Below are 27,690 nucleotides of genomic sequence, written 5' to 3'. Positions count from 1 at the left end.
ATAGACTCACAAAGTGTTGAAGCCACTTTTATAGTTTTGTGACATTCTCACTGACACAATGCCAAAGAAGTCATCAAATACAAATGAAGAAAATTTTCTTAATTTGTTTTTATAGGCTCAGCTATACAATTAAGCTGCCACTGCTGAACCCCAGCAATAAAGGTGATCCATAACAATGCTCTACCTGTTCTGCAGTAACTTAGTCTCCAAAGACTGTAAGGAAAACCACATTGCTCCAAATGATCCAACAAATGAAGATCCAAGGGCAAACACAAACCTGCACTGTAACAGCCTAAATCTCCTTCAGTATCTTTATGTTCCTAGTACATCCTGCTCCATCCACTGACTTTCCTATAGATACACACAGCCCCTCCCCCATACAACATGCAGAAAGGTCATCTCTAACACAGGTCAGGACAGCAGGATCTCAGTTTCCACTGGAATGTAGAACACACAGGACTAAAACTATGTTTTGCCACTATCCTGATGCTTTATAGAACGTGACTACAGTTTGGTTTCAACATAAGTGGATCAAGAACCTTATTAATACGTGCAGCCTTTCCTTCAGTTTACAATTCTAAGTAAAACTAATTCCAAGTACACTTAGTCTCATTATCATGGTGAATTCTCTTCAGTAGAGATCAGCCTCAGAGATAATACATAACAGAAATCAATCCACAACTACAGATGCAGCAGCACACACTAACACTCAATCTTGCACAACCTCAGCACTGTTTATGTGCATCTTGACACATAAAAAAATGAATTCCTCCAGTCTGCTACTGGGACCTACTTTGGTGGCCCTACTTAAAAATCTAGCAAAAGTTGGTTTGGTAACTGTATCATTAGTCTGGAAAGTATCACAGAACACAGCACTGAAAGCGAACACATTTCTGATACATCTCACTAGGATACAAAACAAAAACATCATACCAGTAGTCATAACTCTCGTCCCAGTTGTCAAAATGAACCAGAAAACGATTGTCCACCATGTCTGTTACCGTGGCAACACAAATGAAAGTCGGGTTCTTCTTGTCTACGGCTTCCAGCTTCATCCCCACGCGAAATCCCGACGGAATCACTGTCTACATTGAGGAAGACATTTAACTGAAGATAAATGCTACAAATCCAGAAATCTCCCCATCGTCCACAATCAATATATTCATGTCATTTCCAAGTTTTCCAATTAACCATCCCAACAGAGTGGTAGCAGCCTAATTAGCTGACCTGAGAAATGCTCAGACACAGAGACTTCTGGCTTAAGAAAGAAAAAAAGTCCTAAACATGCTGCTAAAATTAAATGTGTTAGTTTTAGCTGTCTTAAATATTCTCTCTGAAAGACCAGTCTTGTTCCACAAGATTATGGTGGAAGTACAAATAAAAATCTTTAATTTAAGAATGCATTGGAAGTTTAAACAGATAAGAAGAAAATTAATTAATTGGAACTGCAGAGGTTAGCTGCAGTGGAGAATGTTAGAGTGTTATTCACTGTAAACATTGTTGTTTTAAATTTCAGGACTCAAGTCTGCTGTCACTGAAATGTGATGTGAGTCTCTACCACACACAAGCATGCTCACAACTTGTTACAAGTTAGTAACAAGTGAGTACTTACTGCATTCTGGTTTTCAAACAGTGATTTAGGAGCAGCTTGAGCCTTGCACGCCTTTAAGTAGGAGGGCCAGCTGAATTCTTCTTCCTTATATCCTAAATGAGGGTTGTAAAAGAAGGGCAAGAAATGATAGGCGTGAGGCACAGGGTGCGTGTATCAGTAAGAGACCAATTTTATACTTGTATCTTCTTCCCCTTGAACGAACATCTCCAAGCAGCACAGGCTACAGGTCACCTCTTTGTCTGTCCCCAAGAAAACCTCACCTTCCCACCACCTGTTTGCCTCACAGGTACCACCCTAACTTCCCTTCGTTGGTCTGTCTGACACACACACACTCACAGAGCCAACAAGTGCTCTCCAGCTGCTTTTTAGTCTGTTACTTCCACTTCAGAATCAGAAAACAATCTACAGATCACAAAGCTCTTCCCACTAGCCCAGTCTGCCAAAGCAAAAAAAAAAAAAAAAAAAATAAACCCCTCCTCCTCCAGACTTCACCATATTACATCATCAGGCTATCACTAATACAGCACCATCATTACTGGCTTTAAAACAACCCCCTGGGTTATATCAAAACAGTTGCCTGCAATCAATGCCTCAGGATGCCTTCTGAATTCACAGTGTAAACTGTCCCCTGCATTGATTTTACACATTTTTTATTCCGTGTATACAACAGTTGAAAAGAAATCTGTATTTCTGTGTATTTCTGTTTAGTTTCTTAGGGGAAAAAATACAAATAATTCATACTATATTGAACTGCATAAAATAATAAACAAAAACCATTTGTAGCTCTAATCTAAATAACAATGCTAAGAGTTAGAAGCAAATAGATTTCCTCTTTCATTTTTCTGTTATGTAACAGTTGTAGAAATATCTCTTTTAGTCAATATTATAACCCAGTAAGGCAAGACCAAAGCCACAATGAATTTCATTGAGTGACTGCCTTTACTGAAATGTGTCACCTCTTAACTACTTGAAGTATTACTCAAATATGCCAGAGATACCTGCTCTGTTTAACCTGAGATTCTCATATTATTCTAGGAACTGCAAGTTTTAAACCCTTTACTTCATTTTCTCTACACAGGGCTTTCTCACTTTTCATTTTAAATAGTAGTCAACATAAATTAACCTACAAGTGCAAACAAAAATACTTTCCTTACACTCCAATTGCCTCTTGTCTTGATACACTACAGCTGTAGATCATTTGAAACCATTTTTAAAGCAATGCAGAATTTAGGCTTTTCATTTTCTCTTTGTAATTCTAGAGAGTATTCAAACCTAAGTCCAAGCTCACAGCAGACAATAAAAAACTCACACCTACTGCATGAGTGATGGGATCAGTTACTGGGACTAGGACAAAGCCTGCAGAAGAAAACCTGGTTTTAGTAGACTGTGAACAGTTTCAGGCCAGCATGGCTCTTCCTGCCACCAAGTGAGAAAGGGAGATCTTAAGCTCCTAACTCATCTCTCATAACAAAACCAAAGGTCAATTTGATTTATTCACTGCAGATATAGATCAGTCAATGCAATTTTTACAGGTATATATATGTATGTACATCCATTCTCTTGCTGCAGATTTTGCCTGTGTGAGATAAAAATGTGGCCTCCTCTACACCAAATTAATAGCATCCTGAATGCCATCTTTTTTAATTTCTACAAAACCCAGTTTGATTTTGCCTCTTCACTCTCCTGTACCTGCTGGAAGCCCAGCAGCAGCTGCCTGTGGGGTGGGAGACATCCCATCACAAGACTGGTCCTGCACAGCAGCATTAAGAGTTACCCACCCTTTCCATTTTAAAAAACATGGAGAGAAATACATTCCAGAAAACACCCAGAATAATATTCTTCCTGTCTCATGTCCCTCACTCCCCACCCCTGCCCCCCTCTCCAATCAGACTACCAGGTTCCAAATTGCCTAAGGTTTCTACCATGAAAATTTTACTAATGCAAACCTTTGAGCTCTTCTCTGGGGTGCTATTTTATAAAATACTGTGTACTATGTCGTGACTCTCACTGGCTTTAGCATCTGTAAAATTTGCAATGGGCAGTATAGAAATCATTATTAACATGTTGTACCACAACAAAATATAACCCAACCCAATTGGGATCTACAACTGGCATATTATCCTTCTCTTTGGAAAAGCAGAACCCCACAAAATTCTTCCGAGGGCAATCATTCATAGTTAACAAAAGCTTTCTAAACCCGTCATGTATGATGTTAATGGTGACAAATACTCATCATATTTACAAAACTTACTAAGCACACTGTAATAACATCAGGAACACTGTAACTGGGAACTACCCATTTGCAACATACAAGTTATTACATCAGTGAAGGCCAACCTTCTAAGAAATTCTTATTTATGTTCAAGAAATTGCTATTTCTACACAGCCAGTCATACAGAACTGTGTCCCAAAGCAAGAGGCAGCACAGAGCATTCCTGCCCTGTAGCCAGAGTGGAGCTGGCAGAGCACTCAGAAGAGCAGCTCACCCAAAGAAACGCCATCCTCACACACACTGGCAGACCCCTTGCCCCTACACTTCTAGTGGCTTTACTCACTTTCCATACCTGAGCCCTGACACCAACAGTTTTATAATTCTCTGCAAGCACACCATCTTGAATCTGTGCACTCCTCATTTTCCAGCCCTACTAAATCACATTATACTATCCTCACTGTGTGTGCCAAAACGGCACATTCATTTATTTCTCTTTCCAGACTTCAGGACTTGCTCCCTTCATCCCCACACACTCCCTCCATATTCCAAAAGGACTGTATTTATCTGGCTTTTTTATTTTTCTATTTATCTATGGTACAATTCAGTGCAGATGCCCTCTAATCGCTAAAAGAAGTTACACAATGTGAAATGGAATTAATTATGCAAGTAAATTACACACATTTCAAAACACATACACCATTTACATAATCCCTGTACAAATTACACCTTCAGGCTTGCAATCTTACCTTTTTTTCTCCCTATTGATCTATTCATTGCTCTTTTTGTCTCCATTTCAGACTTAATCTTTGTGGAAAGAGTACAGTCTTAATTAATCTTTACCAACATATGTACAATAACAGTGATCAGTATGCAGTAGTAAAACTGTAGTAAGACTTTCCACTAAAGGATCCTCAGCTGCCTGTGAGACATCAGTTTAAGCATATATGTCACCACTATGCTGCCATTTTCCTTGCAATAAGCTGGGGTTTACACTTGCTGCTCAGCTTTTTTTTTTCCCTAATGCCTTCTGAATGACTTATGGCCCATTTTGTTTCCTTGGCTTCTCTGAATTTCCACTGAATAAAAGCTGCATGCTTTGAACATGAAATTTTAGGCAAGACTTAAGTGTTTAATTTGCCATTTTTAAATACTCTTGATTAAATGAACTAAAACATTTCTGAAAAAAAAAATATTACAGCATTACACAGGTACTCTTGATCTCAGAACTGCTCAGAACTGTGTAAGACACATAGAGTCAAATTAAACATACCTTTAGGTGGATGAAGCTTGTGACCTGTTTTTTCACACCATCCAACAGGATGAATGTCTGAAGAATCAGCATTCACCCAGAAATCGTAACAATCTGGGTATCCATCAAAATGTAGTCTTATTCTGTAGCCACAAACCTAAAAGCAAGAATTGATAACACACAACACTATGTTTTAAGATCTTTGCTCTACACATAATCACTTCAATATTATGTATAATAACTGTATGTGTTCAGTCAGCTTTTTACTTCTACACAATCCAGCACCAAATGAATAAATTGATTTGATAAAAAGGAGAGAATTAAAAGGCAAAGCTATTCTCAGTCTGAGTGCCTCCTCTTCTGGTCAAAAGAATTTAACTAAAAGCTAGCTATTGCCAGTAGTGTTCAAAAACTTGAAAATGGTTCAACCCAGCATCAGAGTAAAGCATGAGCCCTACAGAAGAGCATGAATACATCTGACACAACCGAGGACAAAGTGCAGATAATGAGGTTCTCAAGCTATGCTGATTAACTGATATGCAAGGGAGCAGTGAACAATAAGTATGTTTAAAAGGCTCTCCAGAGAGATACTGGAAATTGTTTAAGTAAAGATGAGAAGTCAGCAGAGGTATTCCCCAGAACTTCATTATTGTATGAAGTAATAAGTCAACCACTGAGATGAGGAGAAAAACAGGACACAATACTCTCCCTACACAGAAGTTGTCCACATCTCCCTGAGTGCCAAATGCCCTAAATCTACTGCAGTCATCAATGAAATCTCAACACCAGCTCTATTTTATATTTAATTTGTACTCTGATGTAACTTCCAGTTCCTCATTTTAATTCACAAATGAAATACAAAAATCTACTAAAACTATGCAAAAAATTAAAGTAAGGTGTGTTTAAAAGATATAAAAAATATGCCTAAGGAGCAGAGTCTCTATTGAAGGCAAAAAAGGTGTTCATCAGAAAAACTATTTAATGAACCACAGCAAAAATAAAAACTGAATTTATATTTTATATTAACTTGCACAAGTTGCCAATACAGGCAATTTCTGAAGCCATCCGCCTGAAAAAGTTGTAGCACAACAGAAACACAAAGAAACATTTAGATATTTGTATCAGTGAATGGAGCAAGTGCAAATACTATCAAACTTCTAATAAAACTTTACGTATCAGTTGTCATGTTTATTTTCTATTTATTTTTTCTTTTAAAAACAAACTACAGGATTACAGATAAAACCACACATCATCCAACTAGTCTGTTTTCTGTAGCTGTGCATGTTAAATATATACATTGCTGCATTGACACTGGGTATATTCTTTACATGTCTATCAGGCAGAAATAACACAGCATTATTAATTTAAAAAACATCTTCCTACATAGAGTTTCTGCCTGCCTGTTAGGTAAGAGTGAGGGTTTTCAGCTGCTGCTGTTTCATTTCAGTCTCTACTACTACCCCACACTGTGGCTTGCTCACCTCAGCCACTGTGAGAACACAGTAGATTGACTGGTGCTCGGGATCCACACCCTCCAGCTTCATCCCTACCTTGAATCCATTCTTGTTGTATGGGAAGGACTGATACTGCAATGGAAAACAACAGTTTCAACACTTCTGAAAGTGTACCAGAGAAGGACACAGTATCTTTGTAAAGAATAGAACAAGGATTATTTATTATTCACGTTTCTGAAGGAACTAATAAACCACTTAAAGTTTTGCATTTTCAAAGAGAGGAAAAGAGAAATTTATGATTGTTTAAAAAATACATTGATACAAGAATGACTTGAAACTTGAGAGTATGTAAGAAAATGAGGAAGAATTAGCAAAAGAGTCAAGGGAAAGATTATTTTAACATTTGTCTTCAATAAGTCTTAGCAATTTAATTATTTAGTTTTTCAGCCTGTACAGTGACACTGCCACCTTCCTGGTGGACATCATTCCTGCAATAATCACAACAATGACTCTGTTTTGCCTTTTCAGTTCCACATCTCAGGCCATGAAAGATGAACTGAAAGGCAGAAATATTGAACATCATTTGTATGTAGAGGTGGCCTACTTGCTGTCTTTCACATGCTGAGTCCAGACTATGTCCAGGAGAATATCTATACCACAGGAACATGACTACCTTTACATCACAATACAATGAACCCAGAAGAATATCTTTCAAAAACAAAAAGTGAAAATGAGGCTAAGCAGGATGGATCAACCATCTTTTTAATCAGCAAGCATCATCATCCCTCTGTTAAAGAGGAAGAAAGGTAACAGATATTAAGGTTAAATTGGAGGAAAGATCAGAAAAATAAGCAACCAAAACTTACTGTGGAAGACAGCTTTCCACAGGTTAGCAAATTCACAGCCAGACAGTTTTATGTCCCAAATGGTTACAGAAAAAAAAAAAAAACCCACAGGAAAAACACCTTAAATGTTCCCTTTTCCTTCTGTTCCTGTCTAAGAGATACATGTTCCTAAGTCAACTGCAGCACCTCTGCAGCCAAAGGAAAGAGAAGGGTATCAAGGGAGATACTCAGAGGTATCACCTGCTTGGAAGGAAGGGAAACCTCGTGAGACACAGCTCAGAAATCACTCTAAGGTCTAAGTACCAGGAAATGGCAAGGACCCTCCTGACCATACCTAACTAAGGGTATGAAACAACACAGTGAAAAGTACTGCTTCTGAAATGGTAAAATGAAAAGAAAAAAAAAGTAATTCTCAAAATGCAAACAGAAATCAAGGATTCATAATTGGTGGCGATGTTTGGTTTGGGCTTTTTTTAACCTATGTGGCTTGCTTGTTCATCTGCAAAATGGAGAAACATTACCTGGCCAATTCTGAGCATTATTAAGAATTCTCTTTCTGCTACAGGCTTTAAATACTGTGCACTAAATCAAGCATTACCCAGGGCCTAAAGAGTCTGAAAGAAAATACTAAATTAAGATGCACTGGATGAGAAAGGCACAATGTGGAGGAAATATCATGTAACTCCAGACTTTGGCACCATGTGCAGTGCCCTGCAAAGCCTGGGTACTGCTACAGCATTTCATGGACCTTCAGACAGGCAGAGCAATTATTCCTGCCAATCCACCTTCCCCCTTGGACATTCTTTAGCCTGATTGTTTTCTTGCTAATTTTTGAACCAGTATATAGCACAGGGGGACACAACTGAAGATAGTCAGGGGACTGTTGCTGTTGCACCTACAAATCTATGGATTCTGCACACCTAAATCCCAGTTCTTCACTTTTCTAACTCAACAGCAACTTTGTACCTTTGCACCACATTTCTAAACATATTTAAAGAAAATTATATGAAATGAAAAAATGTGGATGTGTATTATATTTTTTTTGCTTCAGAGACTAGAAGGGATGGCTAGAACTGCAGATTTTGGAAGAGCTTCTGCTTTCTGCAATCTGATTTGACAGCATTCATCCACAACAACAGAATTCTCATAATTGCTGACACAGCATTATTTTCATCATGCAGGTTTTCCCACGAAAAACATAAAATCTTCACATTATTTTTGGTTTTTGATTTCCTAGAAATTTCATGATCTTAGGTGGTTGACTGACTTAAACTTGTGAAGGTCATACCTCTTTAAAAAGCTTAGTAGGTACTGCAATGGCCCTTTCTTCCTCCAGATAGGATGCCCAACACCATGCTTGCCTTCCTTTAGAGGGGACAGCTAAAAAGAAGCATAAAACAGTGAAATAATTATGTAACTGTTAACATCTCAAGGAAAAAAAAAATCATCAACACAAGTTTATAATATCCTTAAATTTATATTTTATGAAATGCTCATAAGGTGTTGTTCAGAACTTATTTCAGAAAAAAGAGAAGTTCTCTAGGTTGAAGGTACCAGGAACATGAAGGTTCATGGTTTGTCCAGAAACATTTCTAGCATTTCAAACCTTGACTAATAACTAGAAAAAGCTCCTTCAGGTGACACGAACACTTATCAAGTCTTGCTCCAACACTTTTTTCTTTATTGCTCCTAAGAAGCATTAAGATATATAATTTTCAAATATGTAAAAAGGTGATTTCAAACCACAAAATAGCTCAGTATTTTAAGGGGTTTCTTTTTCCTCCATGTCCTTCTTTTAGTGAAAAGCATTTTCAGCTGGATACTGCTCATAGTAAGTTTTTTAAATCATGGTTGAAATACCCTATTCTTTGACAGTATTCAGAGTGTTTCTCACCTACTCTATCACTTTGTAGTTTGATGGTTTTGAGTAGAAAGGCAGTGATTTAACAGTATTTTCTGCAAGTCTTCAGAACTGTCACCAGTGCTTTTTTTCCTCAGGATGTCATTAGCATATGACAGAAACCTCCAGTTTCAGGTTTGTTCACGCAGCATGAGCACTTGTATAGTAATTGCAATATTGCTTACAGTCCATCTTAATAATGGCTACAGTCACACAGTTTTCAGGCCTTGAAAATAAGGCACTACCTGCACTAGCAATAGCCAGGAACTTCAAGAACAGATGGCCTAGAGGCTGGCCATTTATGTATCTGCTTTCATACACCTCTACTCTGGCTCTACTGATCTCCACCTAAAATGCCTCCTCTGCACAGGCAGCTTAACATTTCAGACCATAAGCTTACACTGTCAGAAGGACTCATAACAGTCCACACTGTGAATCTGGTTTGATCCAGACTGTGAGCTACTCACAGGAAAAATAAATCCTTTAAGTAACAGTCTGGCTTAGCATTTTTATGATTAAAACATGAGCCATAACAATAGTGATGCCAAACTCTCCTGAAGAAAGCTGATGATGTAACCAAAAGATAATAAATTTCAGAGTGATAGTGATCACTCAACACTATTAGACCACATTCATTTTATTTGGGATTTACCCAGTTTTTATCTATTCCATTAAATAAATTATTTGTGCTTGGTTCTGAATACAAATTGGTCTTTTATACCAGTTTATACTTTTATACTGATGTTTTCTCAAATAAAAATATAAAAACCCCAACAGAAATTTGTAAATCATCCTGTCAGTGGGCAGCAGCAATTTCCACAGAGCATCAGCTTTGTGCTTGTGTCTCATGCTTCGTATCTCATCAGCCTTAGAAGCAACTGTAGAAACATTTCAGGAGTGATTCTGTCTTGGGAGGGGGATCTTTCATAACTTTTATTGTTGCATCTTCAACCAGTACTTCATCGGCCTGGTGTACATCAGAGCTAATTGGAGGTCTGTGCTGATTAGTGGCCTGGCAACCTCTGCTAATGTCTCCCCATCTACCATAAGAAGCACTCTGGAGGGCAAGATATAGGCCTGTGGTTGGTGTACCACTGAGGCATAATAGCAGCTGATTCTACAGTTCTTCCTAAAACTATCTATCATACAAATAGTATGAAAGAACAGCAGTCATTTAAAATATGTTTTATTATGTTGCTTGATGCAGTATATGTCCCTTTGGATTGATTATAGCAATTATTCCTAAACAGTTCCATAAATGTGTCTATTTCCAGTACATAATGAAGATGCAAAATTGATCCCCAAGGAAACAAAAGTAAACTTTCACTTCTGCTTGATACATGTCTTTCAACATCTGGGAACTCAAAGGAGCTGATTCTCTCTAATACTGGCTCTATTTAGAGGGATGAAAAGAAAAAACCTAAAATGCACATTAGTTACATTTACACTCACTATATCCTCCCCTATGCTGCCTTAAAATTCAATTGCTGTAAATAACACTGTCACTGTCTTTTTACTTTTTTTATTCAATAGCGAGTACAAATTCTGTGAAACAATGCTGGCAATTCACAATAAGATATGGATATTATCTGAAGAATTGATGGTTGAGATTTTTGTTTCATAATCTAACTTACTTTGTTTCAAAACTGTTATCTCCCCTTTCCTTTTTCTCCTGGCTCTCTGTGAGACTCTCAAGATCCTTCCTTCAGGTTTGTCCTCCTAAATTAGAAAATAAAAAAAAAAAAAAGTCCAATAACCTCATTAGCTTAGAAGTCTAGTATGATAAAAGTTGAGATACTTTAAACTGAAGTTTAAACTGTGACTTCATTTAAATGGCTATTGACCTAGCTCTCTCCTACCTCAAACAATCATGCAGATATCTAATAGAAGCAAAGTGAGCCATCAGTGACAAATCACAGCAAACACAGTGAAAATGGCAGGCAGAAGGACTCTCATCACTTGGCACTCAGCCAGCCTTGCCTGACCCACAGGCAGATCATGAAGGCTCCAGCAGACCCCACTGAGACACTGATAAATAACAGTATCTTTGGCATGTTCATGCTTCCAAAATAATTTGAAGGAAAACCTCTCACAGCTTTACTCTGGTTTGCTGGTTTTTTGTTTGGTTGGTTTTTTTTTCCAAATGTACAATTGCTTTATTAAATACAAAATTACACTCATCCTTTAATATTTTTTCAATGTTTTTGTATTAACAGTTTTGTGAGCACCTGAGTAGATGAGCAGAGATGCATGGAGACAAAGAAGGCATCCCCTGACTTTTGCCCAAGATACTGCTATACAGAGAGCTGTAAATTCCCTCCTGACAACTCTAGAGTCTTCAGCCTTTTGACAATCTGGTGGTTGCAGGACTCCATCCTTCTCCCTGAAAACTTTGCTACCCCCAGTAGTGTCACAGCTATTGGGAAGAAAACACATACTACAAGAAAACAAACACTATAGGAAGGTACTGTAGTAAGCTTTTTCTAAAATGAAGAATAAATCCAAAACATAAAAAACCAAAAGGTGCCCCAAAGCAAATTACAATGTAACACAAAAGCAAAACAGATTTTTGGTTATGATTTTTAAAGGCAAATTACACTAAGAAAATCCAAAGTATTCCCTTCTTAACTGTAGTGTAGCTTTCTTTGTAAATAAATTATTGGTTTATAGTTATTTATTCATGTCCAGAATGACAAAGTAACAGGGTTGTTAGGAAATATGTACTCCTGTTTTTTTCACGCTGAAAACATGGCAAGTCTATGTTACCATCATTTTTCCTTTAAATTATTTTTGTTCTGTTCCTAAAAAAGCAGGGAAAAGAGACAAAAAACAGCTTTTATCAATTCACTGTCAATAATTACAATTTACTGCTGAGGCATAATTAAATTGGCAAACGAACCAACTACTTATTGTGGTTCTGACAGAGTGATGAAGTCTCTTCTCTTTGTGGACTGATGGAGCTACTGATATTGCAAAACAAGGCAAAACTCCCACCCAAATACTTGCAGGAATGGGTTTGTAATGCATACTAACAATTTCATCGGGATTCTCCTTCTTCTCCCCGTTATCCCGGGACTCTTCTTTGAGAGGTACTTTCACTTTTCTTTTCCTAATGCCTTTAGAATCATCTTCCCCATTGCATTCCATGCTGGGATTCTCCTCCTTTGGTTCTCTATCACAGGAACAACACAATGACACAAAGCCAATATTATTTCACTTATCAAATTCATAAAACAAGTAAAAAAAGCAAGTAAATGTGTAGGTCCCATATTATTATACTGAATATATTCTTAGAAATACTACTGAAAATTAAGTCTGTCAAAAGAACTAATCTGAGAGACACACAATAGCAACTGTAAAAGGAAAGCTGTCAGCTTATGCTGAACAAGTTTTACATGTTTTAAACAGTGTCTTTTTCATGTACCATCAAGTCTCCCAGAGAAGCAAACTGTGAAATGTTTAGGACTGCAGGGCAGTTTAGAGAGAGGAAGGCAAAGGTAACTGCTAAGTCTGACAAATCCAATTGGAGAAAGCTGGTATATGACTGTACAAATTGCTAAACAAGAAATCAGAACAGAAAACTTTGAAGCAATTAGCTAAAAATGAAGGAAAATGTACAAAATCGTAAATGTTTAAAACTGCCATAATCTAGCAGTATGCAATACAGAATGGACACACTAACACAAACATGCTTTTCAGAGGAGATGAAATGCACTAGCTGAAAAAAAGGAACTGAGAAACTGCAGTATGCTCATGTTTTCACTCACTGTCAGCTATAAAACAGCTCTTGCACTTAATTATAATTAACTTACCACCCCAACCATCTCATTACTGATTATCTTAATTCCAATGACTGAAACAGGGTGGGAGTCTGACACTGATTCATGCATCCCATAGACTGTTTTACTGCTTGCATCTGACAGCAGAACACAGCACACTGAGTAAAAAAGACTGCCTTCAATGTCAGTGTTAGACAAAACCAAATGTCGTTAAGGCATTCACACAAAAAAACAGTGAAAGAACATTATGAACCAATGGTGACACTGAAACTTGTCTGCTTAATACCTCCCTCTGCCCCACCATGAACGTTTTATCCCACCACTTCACTCTCATGCTGCATTTATGCCAAATTCTTTGTTTCTATGCTTTATTATAGCACCTACTTGTTTTTTACTTGCTGGGCACATTTCTGGCTGCAAAATTTCCCTTCAGGAACAAATTCTTCTATGGTACCATAGCGGTAACAGTTTTCACAGAAAACAAGTCCATCCACTTTTGCAGTTTCCTTCAACCTTGTGGGGATCCCTGTCTTTTCTGAAAAGGCTGCACAATGACAAAAGTTAACTTCACTTAGGCAGAGGTGATACATTCCCAAACATCCCTAGAAGACCTTGCCAAGCAAAGAGAAAAAACATCAGCCACACCACTTGTCAGAACGAAGAACTAGGAGTCAGTGTTTGTATGAGGTCCAGATTGCTGACAAGCAAGTCAGGTTTTCATATTGCAACAGGAGAGAGGAACTCACTATTCTATGGCTCTGTCACAGCTTGATGGAGCTACTTGTGGAAGGACTGAATTTTGTGACAGGCAATGACTCCCCACAGAATCATCACTGCTCAGAATCCATGACCTTACCTCTTGCAGATATGTCTATACCTAAATCTGGGAGAAAAGAGTTGGAGGGAGTCATCTTTCATTGGGTGAAATTGTTTCTGGAAGCAGATCCCTGACTACAGTCTGCAGTCTCTAGCAGCAGCTACTGCTCAGCCTGCCTGAGGTTCATCAGAAGTGAAACATCACTCAATTTGTAACAAAGCAGTCTTCAAATCATACAGTGATCCTAAGCTGCAATTTCCCCACAACAGGCCAAGAGCCTAGGAGAGGCTATATCTAGGAGAGAATGCAGCTACTTTCCCTCACAAGCAAGTATGGAGTGTGTCAAGTACTCCAGCCTCTAGAGCAGATTATAGTCTTTATATCTCCCCAAAAAGCAAATTTTAAGTCACAAAATATTTATGCTGCTTAAGCACTGTACTGTCTTTGAAAGCAGAGTCAAATGAACTCTTGCATGCTGGCTATCTCTCCCAGAAGAATATATAATGTAAGCTATATTTACACACCAGCATCATAAGTGGTTTAAAATAACAATTTCATCTCACAATGGAAAAATTTCAGCAGTGTTTTTACTATTGGGGAACACTAAATTAATCAAGGACAGTGTAAGGTAGTAGCAGAATGCTTACTTGATATGTTTATATGTCCATAAAGAGAGTTCAATTCAGCAGAAATACAGTTTTTTGTTTGTGTTTGTCAGACTGGAGGGGATGCAGTTGTGTGGTTTGGTAACTGATCTCTCAGTCTAAGCAGAGAACCTGTTGTGCTACTATGCAGTCACAGTGTTGTTACTCTCATCACAGCTCTGAAACTTGAATTAACTATCACTGCTGTGCTACAGAACACATCAACTGTGATCTGAAGCTTCAGACCTCGGGGGCCCCCAAACCACTTTCCTACCAGTGTTAATGTCCCACATGGCAATTATGGTCTAATGGCAAGGGAGCAGCAAAGGAAAGCTCTCACTGACTTCTCGTGCTTACAGGGATGATTGTGAAACAAAAATTGTGAAGTGTGCTTTTCAAAGGACTTACAGAGTGCATATTTTAAAAGAAAGTTGATAAAATGTAGTACCAACAAGGAAAATAACTAGGTAGTTGTAAATAATCACAAAACCAGTTGTGACATACTCTTTCACACTACTCCATCATTACTGGAGTCAGTGTAAAAAGATTGCAGTAATTTATGACCATGTAAAGCAACTTTCCTTAAACAAAACGTGTTTCTTACTTCAGTACTTTAAATCCAGGAAATACTACAACTCTTAGAATTTACCATTCAGGATAAACATTAACTGTTACTACACACAACTTTAAATGCTGCAAAAGAGCACAGTCAGAAGGAGCAAGGCAGCTATGGGGGTACACACTGCACATGCAGCACTGACACAGGTGGTGGTACCTGTGCTGACCATACCAAGGCAGTTTGCAGTGCATAAATGAACTCTGCAGCTAGCAAAGTCTGCAGGCAGTCTAGAGAACCAGCTCAACAAAAAATTTCAATAATTCAAAATCATAAATTCTCAATACTTAAAAGAAATTTACTATTTTGCAAATTAAATAGAGGGAAAATACCAATTCTAAATTTAGAGAAAATTACTGTAACGAAAAAATTGTGGCTGTAATTGAATGTTAGATGTTTAACAGTGGAATTACTTCCTTTCAACTTGAAACAAATTTATTTTCATACTAATTTACATCCCAAGAAATGGGTTACTTCATCAGAGATACTCTGTCCATTAAAGCAAGTAAGATGTTTTTTTTTTCAAATTATTTTGGAGGCAAGCTTTAAGGAGAGCTGATACACTAAACAAACTATAGTCTACCACAGAAAATATTTAGTGCTTCTTAACTGACCTTCTTGAGCAGTTGGAACCATCCAGGTTGTGGTAGCAGTTGCCTTTTTAACACTTTCCATCTCAGTTTCATCAGTAATTACTTCCAGGGCCCCAAATTCATTGACTCTAAACTGTAAGATAAAACAAATGGCACAGTGCATAGTAAAAATTTACTAGAAGTCTCTTGAAGTACCTTCTATTCAATATAGTTTTTACATGGTGTCCTCACCACATCACCTATTTTCTATGTGTTTCTGCTTATCCCCATGGAATTCAAAACAAGCCGTTCTTGTTTCTATCCAGCCAAATGTGAATTCATTTTGATATCTATAAATATTAATTTGCAACAGATACTGATACAGATGCCTCCAATATCTAACTCACACACACACATAAAAAAAATCAGTAACAGAAATTCATGGGAACATCCCCTAACCATATGTTTTTCACTGCTAGCAAAATAACACACTCCAGACATGGAGTACCCCTTCTGAGGGCAAGGGAGCTGAATGAACACCACACACCAAATGCTTCACAGAATACAGAAGTTTCAGCATCCCCTGAAAACACAGTACTTCTCCACTATAAAGCACACATAAACAAACATCTCAAGACAGTTTATGAGGTGTTTAATTACAGGCTGAATGTGATATTGCTGTCAGCCAGACACAAGGCTCAACAATGCCCCACATGCTGTGCTTACACTGGAGAGCCACGAGCTATAGCTGTCCTGCTGCCAGAAGAAAAGTTTCTTCCCAGTGCTGTGGTGATTGCAGCACTTCCACATGAAAAATCACTTCTGCTTCCCAGTCACTACATGGTTTGCAGGCCCAGCTGGTTACATGGGTGTTTTGTCCCTAAATGTCTGCCCTGAATGGTGAAGGGGTGCCTTTGCTACAGAGGACAGGTCTTTATCAGTGTGGTACTCTTACCAACAGCTTTCAACAGGGAAAATTACATATGAGAGAGTCCTTCAAAGCTCCCCAGCATCCACCAGAGAAGATACTCCTTCAAGGCCATAGCATGAAGCCTATTTCTGTTTCTCTGGTCAGGCAATCTTACCTTGGGAAAAGGAGAACTGGAACAATTGCCTGGCACTACACTGACCCTGTCTGTGCCCCCAGAGGTTGTTGAACACATCACACCCCCTCACTTTGGACCCTCTCATGGCACAGTATTGAAAATAAGCCATTCTGGCTGCAAGCAAAGGTGACTCCCATATACACACACCAGAGCAGTGTGCTATACAGTCCTTCTTCCAGCCTTAACATTTGCAAAGAGCTAACAGGTCCTAAGGAATCTGAATAGCTAAGAAATAATAAGCTGGGGAGAGGGAAAGGAAGTAGAGGCCTCACACAATCATATGATGTCTGGAGCTAAGATTTTTGCTTGTGATCAGCTGTGCTCACAACAGATATGAAAGCATGGACAAACGGCTTATAAACCCATCTGGACTGAAACAACATGAGTTCAACTTTGAAAGGCAACCAAATGCACTAAACACCACGTGCTGATACTTCAGTTTGTGGAGAGACATTCATGCTGTTCCACCCAAAGAAAAGCAGCAGAGTTACTATTCAGAAGAGTCTTACAGCTGACTTATGCACTTTTTCCTATTTTGGTTAAGCTCATTATTGCTATTGGTGCCTTGCTGCCTCTGAAACAGGTGGATGCCAGAGGGAAAACCTTCCCACTTTCAAGAGCTCCAACTCTGCAAGAGCTGTCTCACAGCAGGCAAGCTGTGAACATGAGCCAAGACACCTGCAGGTTGCTGCAGCCTACCAGGCTGGGCACAGGGAGGTTACTGAGCAGCTCTTCGAAACGCTCTCCCACACCTTACACACAGCTGGAGCATCCATGCACCAAAGGTATTTCTGAACAGTCTGGGATACCCAAACACCTGGGATATTTCTGCATGATTCAATCAATGGCCAGCACACACCTGCTCCTCCTCCACTGGGGCCTCCAGTGGAATGGAGGGACATCACCCCAGGCAATGCAGTGACCTGCCAGCCCTTCTGGCTCCAGGGGGCTGGCTGATAGGCACGGAACAATGGAAGACAGATGACTGCAGGGAAGGCTGCTGCCAGCCACTCTTTCCCTGGAGGCTGTTTAACAGCAGCAAAGGCTGAACCATTAAGGAAAAGCTCCTGACTAGCCAGGCCACCGTGCTAAGATGATCTCAGTGACAGGGAGTGACAACTTACCACTGCCTTAGCAGGCAGGAGGGCAGTCCACCTGGGTATGGCCTCACTGATCACTGTAACTTCTGCTTTTGCCTGCAGTATTGCCTTTATTTGTCAGAGGCCTCCAGCCCCTGTTTGGAGGCAACCTGGAATTCATGTCTGCTCTCACTCCCTATTTCCCCAGTGACAGCATCAGCACTACTGTATACACCAAGCTCTTTGTGGCTAACCAGAACAACACCTCAGACCTGGGAGGTAATACTCTGGTTTTAGCTGGGGAGGAAAAGACATGAACAGCTTGTGACAAAGGTTAACTGCTTAAAAACAGGATAAATAGGTGTACAAAGCAGCATGCTGCACAAAATCATCACAGGAGAAGAGCTGCCAGAGTAACATGCCAACTAGTGTATACTGCTGGAAGCATGACAAAAAAGGATCTAGATTAATGGAGGTTTATGTGCCTATGAAAAAATTCAGCACATTTTTAAGTCTCTTCTACTTAGAGTGTAGGCAACAGAAAACCTGAAAGTAAAGGTTTCACCATCGTATTTCCTCCAAGTCAAAATACAGTACGAGCAGTCCTCCCAGACACCTCCCTAGGTGTGTTGGCATTTTGAAATGTCACAGCAGGTGATACAGAGGGATAGAGACAGTGCCATTGAGCCAACTTCTAAGGATGGATCCATAGCTTTCTGAGAAATAAAAAACTGTCTTCAAGTCACAAAGGTCCTTAAGTAAATACAGAAATTTGCATTGGATAAAGGGAATTCCCTTCAATCTGCCCTCATTACAACAAACAGTGAAACTGCCCTTGACAGAAACAAACTTGGGTATTAACCAAGTACTTAACAAATAAACTCACAAAAAAGACTGATTTTTGTCACTTCAATGTTTTAAACAGGATAAATTATAAGGCTTATTGGGTATAAATTCAAGCCACTTGACTTTTGTCAAATGCCTGCTGACATATTTTAAGTAGTATGTTCAAGTTTTTCTCTGTCCCACACTGTGGAGCCAATGGTCTTAAAAGATCAGACAGCAACAGAAAAGATAAACAGGAATAAATAAAACATCTGGATAGAAAATTTAACTTCCAAAGTTTCATGTACAGGCGAGCAACGAGGACAAAAATAAACATATTCAAGTAACTGCAATTCCTTTAAGGCAAACATTTGTATTGTAACTGAGTTGGCAGGAAGAGTCCAGCTGCTAATAGGTAAATATACAATACAGAAGTTAGTCAGCTGCCTTGTCTGCAGTTTCCACAAGGATCAAGAACAGTAGCTTCCATTTTAACATCATTAGATATTCCTTCCACTCAGAGCTGAGATACATTTCCATATTCTTGGGAAATGATGCCCTGACATACTAAAACTTCAGCTTTTATGACTGTTAATTTTATCCCCAGGAAAATTTTAATATTCATTCAACAGATAACGAACATACTGAGGGAAGTTGAGGCTTAAATAAATAATAATCAAATATTATCAATACTTTCTGAACCATTTCTGTCCATTTACATGCTAAGTTTTTCTACAGGGACCAAAATCACTTAAAAGAAACATTTTCAAAAAAATTAAAATTGTATAAAAAATTTATACAGGACTGAAACAAGCATCATAAACCACTGATACGAAGTCTTTGTCTATTGCAAGCAATAGTATCACACAAAGTATTTCATAAATGTTTCAGAAGCAGACAGGTTTTCTCCTACCAGTGAACTGAAAGTCTATTCCTGAATTTCTTTCTTGAAAAGCTTCCTTTTATATTTTAATTTCCAGATATTCATGGTCAGTTTTTAAGCCACATTGCCCTATGGATTACATAGCTGTAGTACCCTAACACTTACTCTCTTGCTATATGATAGAGAAAGGAATGATGTACCTCCTCAAACTCGATTTTATCGTGCTAAGCACAAGGTTCTTCTGCTTCTACAAAAATAGTCTCCATCTTCCTGTTCAGCCTGCCATTCTTTGCCCACCATGTGCTATGCTGAAGCACAGGAATCCCAGGGAACACAACAAAACATAACTCCAGTGAGTTTAGAGAATTTCCACTTCTAATGGAAGTTCTTTCCCTTATCCTGCTGGCTGGAAGGCATCACAGCTTTATGTAGGGCTAATTGAACGTTAAATGGGCTTTTGGTTCTCTTTTCCACATTTCACAGAAGTACTCTTGGGCATCTGTCTCTATGTGGGATGAACAAAAATTGCAAACAATGCAAAATGTCTATCATATTGTAGATTAACTCCTAAAAACACAAACCTGTTGGGAACAAATGCATAAATCTAGTTTCAAATTAAGCCCCCACTGTTACATGTGTCCAATTCAGAGCAACACAGATCAGACTATCAATGTCTGCTGTTATTTGTGCCCTTTTAAGAACATAAAAGATCTCATCAGTTCCCACAGGTATCATATCAGAATAAAAGTTGTTATTGTTTATATATGGTAAAATTATTATTTGGGAGAACAGATTTAAAAAAAAAAGGAAGAACAGTTGAAATGCAAAAAAAAAAAAAAAAAAAAAAAAAAAAAAAAAAGAACAAAACCCTCACATATGTTAATGCACAGCTTTAAAACAAATTAGAAAAATCAGCCAACACCACCATCTACTGGGCAAGACAAGGACAAAAGTTCATTGCAATAAAGACAATTGTTGCTGCATTCTGACAGCAACTTCAGCAACAAAGCATATCTTGACCCACAACAGTGATTGCAGACATGCTCGGAAGAAATATGCAAATTTTTAACATCCAAAACAAAGAAAATTGAGTAAATGCTCAATAGTCTTTATGCCTATGAAGTAGCTGAGCTTAAAGCAGTGGAATTCCACAACAGTTTGTCAAGAGGACTGACACCTGGGACTTCAGTGATACAAGAACTACACCCTGATCTCTAGCTAGCAAAAAGTTATCATCATTCTGGATGTTAATCATCATTTAGTCACAGAGGCTTCAGTGGGACTCCTCAAATAAATCAGAGCTTTTCTGGTATTTTACAGTCTTTTTAAAGTGAAGGAATCATTCGTCACCGAATTGTCCAACCACATCCTGATACATGCCAAACTATTTTTTACATATCACTTAAGTTGAATAAGTAATTAAATGCCAGAGTTTGTCCAATCCACCAGACCCCTTTTCCCCGTGTGTCTTTACATGTACAATCACATACTACTTTTTCCACAGTACCCCTGCCCCAGGCAAGGGCTGAATAGCATCCAGAAAAGTGAGGCAGCTGTTGGTATTTTTATACTTTTTTTCAAGCAGTAAAGTTAGTCTTATTTACCCTACATGGTTTGAAAGCAGAATGCCTATTTATTTTCTTTTTTAAAAAATCCCAACAAAGAACACGTATCTAAAAAAGCTTTAGGCACTCTAGCAATTACAGTTACAATGCAGTGTAAAGTAACTCCTGAAACAAAATCTCTATTCTCAGCCACCTACCAAAAACAACCCAAAAACCCTCTCTTTGGTAGCTCTTCATCCTTCTGAGTAGTCTGCTCCCAGCTTATTTCAAAGCACTCAGTAATCATGTGACCCCTTACACTTGCCTCGCCACAAAATTTTGATTCTTTTAGGGATAGAGAATACTGGGGAAATGTGCTCCTGCACCTGTCAATTCTGCCTCTCCAAAGATGAGAAAGGATCCTGCCTGCACACTGCTACTCTGCAAGTATGGCAAAAGAAAAACTGAAGTGAGATCACAGGGTATCTAGGGCTCTCTAAATCATAATCAGCAGAAATTAAATTCCTCAACCTGACCAAGGGGCAAGTCCAGACCCACTCTCACTGGAATGATGCTGTCAACAAGAAAGTCAAGCACTTCCACCAATCTTGGACTGATTTTAAGATGCCTCAGTAACACTGCAATAGGCTAATCCTGAAGTAACAAAGAAGAGAGAACAATTTGCATCCAAAAAGAAAAGGTTTTTTCCTATCTGGGCAGGCACAAGCAGGAAGGAATTGCTATCAAATTATATCCTTCCAAAAATAAAAACAATAGGAGCATTCTCTCATCACTGAACAGAAAGCTAAGGTACCATCAGAAAGCATATCCCTTTAGCAAGAGAGACTGACATTTTCCCAGTTTATACCAATACCTCAGTCTTGTCTGCAGTAATGTTTATCTACTTTATTCTTAGACACTCCTCAGGCTCTTCCAGACCCCCCCATCCCACTTCAAATGCTCAAGAATTATCTCAGTACCAGAGGGCTTCCCACTGATTTCTCTACACTGCAAACTCAGTCTGCCTTATTATCTCCACTTGAGCAGGAAATTGCAGCTAAACAGACTTTCTTAAGGTGACACATAAATCAGCAACAGAGCCAGAAGTCAAGGCCTGCCAAGATGACGCTTATTGATCCAGAAGTTGACCTACAAGGCAACCCTGGCTCCGAATTATTTCGGCCAGAATATTTCTAAACACAAAACACTAGTATCTCATGGGATGCCCAAGCTAGCAAACAAATAAAAAATGGCAACCTGCCAAAAATGTGGTTCCAGTGAGTTGTTCAGCATTGCACAGAAAGGCTGTGGTAGAAATAAGTGTGGTCCTAAGCATTCCTCTATGAGATTTACCTGCAGCAACCACAAAACTATTCCTTTTCCTGCCTGAAACCCTCTGCCCAGTTGTTTGCAAGCTTAACAGCATCTACAGCAAATACAACAGGAGTTTTTGTGGTAAAACACCATGTGATCACTTAAGGGAAGACTACCATGAATACACACGAGGGAATACAAGTAAAGAGCCAAAGGCAAACCCAAATCCAGTGTTTCTTGCCTCTGCAGTTTTAACCATTTTAATATTGAAATTTCCTTTTTTGGTCTTTTTTTTCTTTACATAAGGTTCACTCACTTTACAGCATTGCAAAGTTTTAACCAGTTTTAACAATGGCAATGAAGCAGAGCAAGAGCTAATTAATTACATTAGATTCCACATAAAATTAACTTTATTCTGTTTCAAAGGACCAGGCCACTAGGTAGATCTGATGGGGCTCACACATGGTCAGAGAAAGTCCCCATCTACCTTGCTTTCTGCTCCCTACACTAACTCCTTACCACCTTCCCTGAAGGGAATCCATCTTCTCTCTGGAGCAGCAGTGCCAGCAGTGATTTAACCAGCTCCCAGTAGTTGATGTTTCCCACTGACATCACTCTCATGGACTCTCCCTGCCTCTCCATGCTGCCATGAGAGAACAGGAACAGCTTTGCACAGCCTGAGACACTACCGATGTTTCCGTAACAGTGTGAGAAAAGAAGTTGTTCTGAAATCATTAATTATCTCAGGCAAGCTTGAATGCAATGTCAGAACAGGCAGGAGTTACATTACTGCCCTGAGTTGATGCACCCTTGCATTCAGAAACATAGCAATCCAAATCACTCTTCTTTACAGCACTGCTGGAAATACCAAACACCACTGGCCATTATTACACCATTCAATTCCACTACTCTGTTTGGTTTCCTACAATATTTGCTGCCCAACTTTATTTACAGGTTAATTTCTTCATCATCAAATTTTAATTCTTTTTCTTTACGTTCAAGCACAATTTGCAAGCTGGAAATAACCAAAATTCTGTCCATGCAGTTTATAACTGCTCATTTTCCAAACACAGCCCTAGAAAATGCATTAAGAAGTACTTCATAAACTTCTGTCACTGCAGTAGGAAGTGACTGTAAATTATTACAGCTTTTCCAATTTAATGAGTATATTTAAATCTTGAAGCCATGGTGTAACTGTGTGCATGCAGCACAGAGAATTTAAAAAAAAAAAAAAAAGAAAAAAAAAAGAGAAAAAAGAGGAGCATTTCACATTTACATTCACACCATGCAAACTAACTGGTAAGCACTGATGTTTTTCAGATGAGCATACATTACTTTGCCTGCCACATGAAGGCATTCTGTAATTTGTAAACTATTTTAAATTCTACTGGAATTCAAGATTTCTGTTTTATTTAAACATCTTGAAAGAACCAATATACAATGCTAAAATTTTTGTTCACAGTCTTCAGTATCATACTGTACAATTTTTAATTCTCCCTGTTCCCTGTGTAATTTGAAATTCTGGCATTTTCCACAACTACTCACTACTTATCTGTCACACAGCATGCTCAAAGCAGTGTTCAAGGAGCTTTAACTATTTTTGCTGAAGATTATTTTAACAAAATCTGTATAAGAATTTATTTCCACAACCTTCTCCAAGTACAAGTGACAAAACCCTAACAATTAAGAGTGCCCAAAGTCACGAGGAAAGACCATTTTCAGCATTTTACTGGGACAGAAACAGATGCAGGAATAAGAGACTGTGGCTTGAGAACGGAAGCTTGGTATCCGATTTTTCTCCCTCCTTTTGATTAGACTGGGAAGTGAGTGCCCCCTGGTGCAGCCCATCTCAATGAAGTCTGGTAGGCATTAAATTGCCTACAAGACTTCCTAATAAAAAGAAATAATCCAGGTATCTATTCCTGATGTAGATGTTCTTCTGTACCATAAGAAAAGTTAGATTTAAGAAATTATAAGAAAACATTGAGAAAAGTTATTTTTAAATGTTTCAAAAACATTTTGCTCTACTTACAATAGTGTCTTACCAAGTTTTTGTCATCCAGGAACTCATATTCACAAAAATGAATTGGTTCTAAAAAGAATGGTTGCTCATATATACTTGATATAAATGCTATATGATTTATACAACTAAAAATAAAGACTTAAATTAGGCCTAAAATGTCTATATTAAAATGTCAATATTTTGGTAAAGGTTTAACTTAATGTTAATATCTTGATACAATACAGTTTACCAAATCTGACTGTTCAATTTCCCCTAATATTTTGGGAAGAGGAAAGACTAAATCTGAGAATTTAAGCAATACATTGTCTACAATGGATATATAAGCTATCGTTTATTATCTGTTATAAAATGCCTCAGACACTCTAATCTATTACCAAGCTGTAAAAATAGAACATTTGTTTTTAAGTATCTTGCTATTACAGAGTTTTCACCAGATTTTTCAAGTGCATTTCAATGTAAATACACAACAATGGTTTGATACCTTTAGTGGAACAAGGATATCACAATTTTTGAAAGACACACACAAGCTTACAATAAGTAACTGCTTTGTAAGGTCATTTTCTTTAGGTTCAGGACACAATAGTAAAATCCTCTGTGATCAGGAGAGTTCAGGTAAATAATCCTCATTAACCCTACTCTGAGAATTCCACAAAGAGCATAGCATATCTTCCATTATCACATTTACAATTTCAAGTGATTAGTCACCATTTTAATTGTCACTATTTAGAAGCAAACCTGAAATACGAGCTGTTTACAATTATCATAAAAGCTTTAAAGTCCTTACTATTTTAACAGCTCAAATTGTTTTGGTATCTGTGTGAACACCTAGTCTCTCACTGAATCTTGATGTTTCCTGGTACAGTGACCTTCTTGGGCTAATTCCGTATTGTTAGAAAATATTCTTCCTTCAGTCAGTTTTAAAATGGCTACATTTCAATTTCATCCCTTTCACCTCTTCAACCCCTTGCTTTTGTATCTAAAAAAAAAAAAAAAACGAACAAGCAAACAAACCCCCCAAATCATAACCCGAAAAGAAGCTGCCTGGCCAATACTCTGTATATTTCACCATTCTGAGTAGACTACTATTGCACCTCTGAATGCACTTTCCCTAATGCTTGGACATAAGAAAGAATCTCTGTTCACAAATCAAGTATGTTTGCTTCCAAATTAAAATAAATATATAAAAAAAAACAAAGCAGCAGCCTTAAAATGAAGCTCATGCTTTTCTGAAAAGGACATAGTTAAGAATCTTCTACATGACTTCTTGAAGTTACTCTGAGATACCTTCCAATTCCTTTCCCTGACTTTACATGGAAACTTTCCCATTCCTCTACTCATTAGTGACTCAAACTTTGCTTTAGTTTTGTTCAACGAAGAGTAACCATAACTGAAAAATGCAACAAGTGACTTATATGAAATTATTATATTTTCCTGAACTGCTCCCTTTTGTATTGCTCAAGTACTGCAATACTAGGTTCCCTTTCAAACAATGTTGCATATTAAAATGGAAATAAATTTTAAAGCCTGGACATAAAAATGGAGAACTGTTCAGGGATGTACAAGCTCATCACAGCCTTGGCTATCATCATCACCATGAGATGATGAAGTCTGAAATCCTGAAAGAAGCCAGAGAAACAAATAATGAAACAGCAGCACTGGACTTCAGAAGAGGCATATGTTTGCTTGTTCAGAGATCTGCTTGGCAGGATCTTACAGGAGACTGTTTAAAAGGGTAAATAGGCCCAGGAAATCCATCCCTCACTCCAAAGACTTCACACCAGGAGAACGAGGCACGTCAATGTGCAAGAAGCTAAGCAAATGTGGATGAAGACCGACATGAATGAACCAGGGACTCCTGACTTAGTTCAAAAAGGAAAAGGAGGTAAGTAGAACATGGAAAAGGAAACCTCATAGACAAGGTATATCGTGATATTGCTACAGTGTACAGTCATGGAATTAGGAAATTCAAAACCCAGCCAGAGAATAAACTAGCAAAGGCAATAAGAAAGGCTTCTCTATGAGTACAGGCAGGAAAAGCAAATTATGAAATTGAAAGGAACGGCTGATGAACTGAAGGGCAGCATTGCTGTTCAGACAGACCTCAAGTAAGCTGAAGATGGGCTAACCAGATTCTATGAAGGTCCACCAAAGCAAGTGCCAGGTCCTGCACCTGGAACAGAGCATCTACGTGCACTTGTTCAGACCAGGGGCTGACTATCTAAGAGCAGCTTTACTGAAAACCTGTGAGTTGAACATGAGTCAGCAATGTGCCCTGGCAGCAAAGGTGGCCAGGAGCACCCCAGGCTGCCTGAGCAAGAGGGCAGCCAGCAGGACAGGGGAACACACCATTCTCCTCCAGTGAATACTGATGAGAGCAGATGCAGGCTGCTGTGTCTGCTAGGAGAAAGGCACTCACATACTGCAGCAAGTCCAGCAAACCAGGAACTGGCTGTGGCAGATGACATGCAAGAAACTGAGTGAATCCATTTGCTCAGTCTTAAGAACAGAAGGAGATGTTTTACTGCTGTCTTCCAGCAGTTAATGGGAGGTTGTAGAGGGGATGGAGCCAGGTTCTTCTCAGATGCACACAGGCGAAGGACAAGAGGCAGCAGGCATAAGCTGCAAAAGGAGAGGTTCCAACAAAGTATCCATAAAAGGAAAAAAGTACTATGAGCATAGACAAATGCTGGAATGAGTAGCCCAGAAAGACTGTGGTATCTCCAGCCCTGCAGATAACCAAATCCTGAGCATCCTGATCTAACCCGCCCTGAGGTCTTGGGTACTTAGTCTGGGTGGTAGCCTGAAGTCCCCTGCAACGAAAATTATTCTGTAAATTTATTCTACTGCTCTGTGACTAAAAGCAAAAGTTCAAGCAAACTCACAAAACAAACAAAGAAACTACCTAAACACCAACAAAAACATATCCACAACACGTATGCCCCAAATTTCAAACATTTTTAAAATTTTTACTTCAACAACAGAAATCCTATCAGGCACTAAAAGATAAAAAGTTGTTTTAAATGCCACACATTTTCTTGAGAGATTCCTTTCAAAAAACTATGAGCAAAACCCATTAGTTTGAATTATATGAAAATATTTACTTTATTCAAGAGGAAATGGGTACAAGAGAGTCTCTAATATCAAAATTGCAAGCACAGCAAAGGACACCTTCTGATGACAGTAAGAAGTATGAGATATGTAAAAAGAAACTGAAAA

General features: G+C 38.4%; 1 protein-coding gene across 6 annotated transcripts in view; it reads right to left on the bottom strand.

The window, feature by feature from the left end:
* L3MBTL3 (L3MBTL histone methyl-lysine binding protein 3) overlaps positions 1-27,690 on the bottom strand; it is a 77,276-nt gene that overhangs the window by 39,119 nt on the left and 10,467 nt on the right. For all 6 annotated transcript variants that reach the window (XM_056487864.1, XM_056487865.1, XM_056487868.1 and 3 more), the window contains exons 3-11: positions 15,743-15,854; positions 13,436-13,595; positions 12,306-12,444; positions 10,907-10,991; positions 8,661-8,752; positions 6,555-6,659; positions 5,095-5,230; positions 1,613-1,704; positions 934-1,085 (exon numbers count right to left, since the gene is read on the bottom strand). In XM_056487864.1, the coding sequence (XP_056343839.1) occupies positions 934-1,085; positions 1,613-1,704; positions 5,095-5,230; positions 6,555-6,659; positions 8,661-8,752; positions 10,907-10,991; positions 12,306-12,444; positions 13,436-13,595; positions 15,743-15,854 (1,073 nt within the window). The remainder of the gene's footprint in view (positions 1-933; positions 1,086-1,612; positions 1,705-5,094; positions 5,231-6,554; positions 6,660-8,660; positions 8,753-10,906; positions 10,992-12,305; positions 12,445-13,435; positions 13,596-15,742; positions 15,855-27,690) is intronic.

The sequence above is a fragment of the Oenanthe melanoleuca genome, chromosome 3, assembly GCF_029582105.1.
Source record: "Oenanthe melanoleuca isolate GR-GAL-2019-014 chromosome 3, OMel1.0, whole genome shotgun sequence".
In the NCBI taxonomy this organism is placed as follows: domain Eukaryota; kingdom Metazoa; phylum Chordata; class Aves; order Passeriformes; family Muscicapidae; genus Oenanthe; species Oenanthe melanoleuca.
The sequence above is the reverse complement of the archived record's forward strand: the minus strand, read 5'-3'. Positions and strand labels throughout refer to the sequence as shown.